This window comes from Hibiscus syriacus, unplaced genomic scaffold (genome assembly GCF_006381635.1).
Source record: "Hibiscus syriacus cultivar Baekdansim isolate YM2019G1 unplaced genomic scaffold, ASM638163v2 tig00111582_pilon, whole genome shotgun sequence".
NCBI classification, from domain to species: Eukaryota; Viridiplantae; Streptophyta; class Magnoliopsida; order Malvales; family Malvaceae; genus Hibiscus; species Hibiscus syriacus.
In genome coordinates this window covers 1,375,785-1,380,301 of record NW_024063126.1, presented here as the reverse complement: position 1 = coordinate 1,380,301, position 4,517 = coordinate 1,375,785, and the positions used below count along the sequence as shown (strand labels likewise).

General features: G+C 40.7%; 1 protein-coding gene across 1 annotated transcript; it reads right to left on the bottom strand.

Annotated features, from left to right (window-relative positions):
* Positions 1-226: 226 nt before the first annotated feature.
* LOC120165243 (protein SMAX1-LIKE 4-like) lies at positions 227-3,920 on the bottom strand. The gene is made up of 4 exons (XM_039174801.1): positions 2,445-3,920; positions 1,880-2,069; positions 1,569-1,785; positions 227-1,538 (listed from the first exon to the last, which is right to left on the bottom strand). The coding sequence occupies exons 1-4, from the start codon at positions 3,611-3,613 to the stop codon at positions 355-357; spliced, it is 2,760 nt and encodes a 919-aa protein (XP_039030732.1). The 5' UTR covers positions 3,614-3,920; the 3' UTR covers positions 227-354.
* Positions 3,921-4,517: the final 597 nt, after the last annotated feature.

Here is a 4,517-nt window from a genome sequence, read left to right as displayed (position 1 = left end):
TTTGATTTTATAATATTTTATTAAACCCTAGAGACTTTTTTTCTCTGGTTTTTGGGCGAATTTTCTCTTGTGAATCGTCTGTCGGAGCTAGCCTACAGGATAATCACTATTCTGTCTGACGTCACTAATCCTATAAACAATATAGTAAATATTAATTCAATAATAATTTAAAAGAAAAAATACATGGGAAGAGTAAATTAAGAAAACGAATATGATGGAAGAGAACATGAAATTAATAAAAACAAAGAAAATATTACAGAACACATACATCCTATGGAATTAAGCAGTTACACAAACCGATAATTATGGTCATTTTCGGTATTGTCAGGAATTTTACATAAGAAAACCCCCAAATTAAACCCCGAAACAAACTTGGATTTCGTCGGGTAGACAGGTCCCCATGTATCCATTCCCCAGTATACCCCCATAACTTAATCTAATTTCATCTATACCCCCCTCTCCCCCTCCATTTTTCACAGTTTGCAAGCTTGTTTGAAAAATGTCTTTTAGCCACTTCTCAAAAAGGCTGTCCCCAAAATAACTTGAACCGAATAAAACCCCCTCCAATACCCTATCTTCAACACTAAAACTAACTCCATTCTCACCCCCAAGAGTCTTGTTCACCACTCTTTTCATCTTGTCCATGAAAGCCTCTTTTATTTCCTTGTGTTGATCTTCAGTTGTGTTGAATACGTAGTGGTTTTTGATGGATCCTATGAACCGAATTTGGACATTCGGCTCCGCTGTTACGTCACTCGACATGGGACTGAATTCCCCACAGCTTTCGTTAGTTTCATCATCAGCTTTCATGTTCAGATCAAGAACATGGAAACTCGGTTGTGTTCTTGGTGTTTTGGTCGTGTTTGAATCACCCCACTCGAGTTTTCTCTTGTTATTACTTCTTTCGTTGACATTGAGCTTCATTTGGATCACTGAGTCATGGTTCTTGTTCCCATCTTCATATCTCGCAGAGATCGATTTGGTTAAAATGTATATTGCTCGGCTACTAGTGCCTCCCTCGTTTTCGAATCTATCCGCTAGCAGTTTCAGGAACTGGTTTTCGGCCGAATCAAAGTTTTCCACCATAACCACAAGCTTTTCATTGCTGCTACTAAATGCGCTCACGAGTTTTTTATGACATGAACTTACCTTGTCGTGTCTCAAGTCCATGTGCAGGAGCAAATCGGGTGATCCCAAAACATGTTCTGCAACTGCACGTGCTAATCTTCTTTTGCCGATCACATCATTCCCCTCCATCAATAACCAAGTATCTTTTTCGAAATCTGTCAGCGCATCAGCTATTGGAGGAATAATCTCAGATTGCCATGGCAGGTTACGTTGTAACAAATCACACAATCCACTGCTATTCTCTTTTGCTGGTTTCCCTAGCGAAGTACCGAGAGCGAGTGTGACTTTCACCTCTTTATCCTCACCCTTCTTAAGTGAAACCAAGTTCGGTTCACTTGATTGGTGCTTGTGAGTAGCGTTGCCGAAATCGAGCTCCACAATGCTCGAGTTTTGCCTTCGGAATCTAGGCACTGAACACGGACTGTGGTTCGGTTTCGGACCGGAATCCGCGAAAGAGATCGAAGTCGAATCGAACAAGGTACTGCTTTGACAAGGCCACCAAGGGTATGATGAAGCAAAAGGATAGCCTTTTCCACCCAAGCTTTGGTTGTTGTTATTGTAGTAAAAGGTGGATCTCAAATGGCTCTGATTCGGCCTATCTTGATGTAAACTGCGGCATAGTGTGTTCCACTTTCTCCTGAGTTCAACCGTTTCATCCTGCAAACATTGATATTCACTATATAAATCCATAATTCATGGGGGGGGGGGAACGAAGGAATTGAATCAGTAAAACTTAAAAAAATTTTGTTACCTTTTGCCTGGCATTGTTACCATGCAGCCATGGAGGCAAGAGCTTCTGCTGGCCAGACTTGAAAGACTCTACATCTTTCTCGTAATTAGAACTGCATTCAGCACAGCAAGTGAGCTTCTCATGCTCAAATGGCTTCTTCTCCAGTCCTTGTGAAGGGTTCTCACTACATAGCTTTCTTGAATCATGGGCACTGCATAATCACAATATAAAAAATATACCAATATTATCATACGTTATATATATATATATATGAACAGTTGAAGCAACAGAATAATTGAAGCTGTAAGCAAAAAGAAAAGGATTTTTTGTCTTTTTATTTCCTCAAAAGAATATCTATATTGTTGCTTCAAATGAACCATCAGGATAAAGGAAAGACGTGAAGAAACATAAAAGGAAAAAGCAAACGCATGCAGCAACCTATATCCCGACACAGCATGGTAAAAGATGCATAGAAAGCGATTCATATGTCTTCCAATACAACCCATGTTTTTTCTTAGTTTTTGGCGCGATTCAAGACAACATAGACTTCGAACTAAAAGATAAAACAAAGGAACAAACAAATAACCTGGAGGTTTGGAGGCTCAAACGGAGTCCACCAGAAGGAACTGAAACAGCTTGAAGTGCCCATTGAGCTTCAAGAGGAGGTTGTCTCATTTGGCACCTCAGGTACGTCTGGTAACTAGCAGTGGCTACTAACCAGACCTTTGGGTTGGACGAGTTGTAGTCGGAGATCAACCTTCCTATTTCAGTCACAAGATGTTCAACTGCACTATAATCAGTTGTTTCTCCTCCATTGAGATTCTCTTCCACAGTCCATTTCAAGTCTCCTGTGTAGATAATGGCACCTTCTGATGCAATGGAATCCACTCGCCTTTTTAAGTCATTGACATGCTTTTCAACATCCTCTTTTATCATGAATCTCAAAGACATAGGCGAAAAGTAAAATTTGATGAAATGAACACGTTTCATTTCTTCAGGGACGTATCCTCTATCTATCCTGGACGTCAGCTCAGAGACGAGACTCTCAGTTGTGGAAACACGGTCGCCGACTATGACACTATTTCTCCTTCTTTTCCTAAGAAAAACCTGGAAGACTGATTCGATGTCTTCTTTCAAAGACGCCGAATCGGCTACTTCGTTGTTCGAGACTTTCTTTTGAGGGGAAAAGAAAAATGGGGTTTGCCAGAAAGTGCTGTAACACTGGAAGACCGATGAAGGTGATGAATCCTCGATGTTGTTCTTAACGGCAGTGCTGGAGAAGCCAGCTTCTCGCATAACCCTACTAACGCTAGGGTCATCGAGAATGGATATGATAAGCTGTTCTAGCTCGACTTTGATGGTGAGTATCGGTTGTTGTTGCTGTTGCTCGATGCAACCCCTTCTCTGGTGAGCTTGTGCTCGTTTGAGTGCCGCGACGAGAGCGTTCGAGAGCGATGGTTGACCATGAAGGATCGGTCCCGTAGTCGTCGGTAGGCGGTTGAGAGCCACATTGAAGCAAAGCTCGAGAGCTCGACACTGAAGAGGATGTGAAGAAGCCTGGTGGTGATCATGTGACCGAGACTTGAGACAAGCGCTTCTCAAAAGACTTCCTCTTGAGCTTAGCAAAGTGGCGGCAACGTGAAGCGGAGTGACCTGACCATGGCCTCTCCGCCTCGCTAAGCCGAGAGAATACTTCAATAGTGAAGCAGCCTCCGCCGTGAGGGTCTGCTGAACCGTACAGGCTCCTGAGCGCATCACTTGGCCAAAACCCGCCCCCCAAACCCCCTTTGAAAAAAAAAGAACAAACTTTCCAACACCAAATTTTCTCTGTTCTTGTGCTAATTTTCCCCCTCTCCAATCACCACCACACCCCTTTCTCTTTTACTAAACCTAAAAACCTCTGGGGGAAAAAAAGCAAAGCTGTGAATCTGTGACAGTAAGGTTAGAATAGATATAATCTGAAACGAAATGGAAACCAAGGAAATATATACCGAGAAATTTCTTGAAAGAAGAGCTTAGTATAGTTTTAGAAACCTACACAACACAACAGGAAGACCAAACCTCATTCTTTATACTCCCTTGTCATTCATCGTTCTTTTCTTTTCTTTTCCCTTTTCCTTTTTGTATATTTATTTTTGAATTGTGAGCGGCTTTTCTTACCTTTTCATTTCCACTTCCTTGCTTTTTTTCTAGAGTCACCATCTTTTAATAACCCTAATCAAGAATGCACCACATATTCCCATGACAATAAATACCGTCTAGTAAGAAAGAATGATTTTGTTATTAAAACAAAAAGTGGTTATTTATTAATACGAAACATTCCACTGCACTTGTTGGGACTCGCAAAACAATATCTATGCATATTGAGAGTAGTAAAGCTTTCACGGCATGAAGTATATCAGATAAAATTTTTCCTTCCCCAAGACGATGATAAAGCTGCAAAAGAAAGATCTGATCAATCTTAACCACGTTCCTTTTTTGTTGTTGCACTTTTTATATATTATATATTGACATATAAATATACTAAAGGCATGCCTAAACACCTCCCGGGGAACTAAACAGGATTAACAGTAGCAGTAGTTTCCAAGCTCTTGAAGGTTTATGTAAAGTTTGGGATAATGTAATTTCGGAGCTAGTTAGATATATATATAATCATGTA

What these genes read in the sequence shown, in the direction of transcription:
- LOC120165243 (XM_039174801.1), bottom strand. Translation starts at nt 3,613, where the DNA reads ATGCGCTCAGGAGCCTGTACGGTTCAGCAGACCCTCACGGCGGAGGCT. An exon ending in TTGAGCCTCCAAACCTCCAG is followed by an intron (nt 2,070 to 2,444) that starts GTTATTTGTTTG and finishes GTGATTATGCAG; the next exon opens with TGCCCATGATTCAAGAAAGC. An exon ending in GTAACAATGCCAGGCAAAAG is followed by an intron (nt 1,786 to 1,879) that starts GTAACAAAATTT and finishes CAATGTTTGCAG; the next exon opens with GATGAAACGGTTGAACTCAG.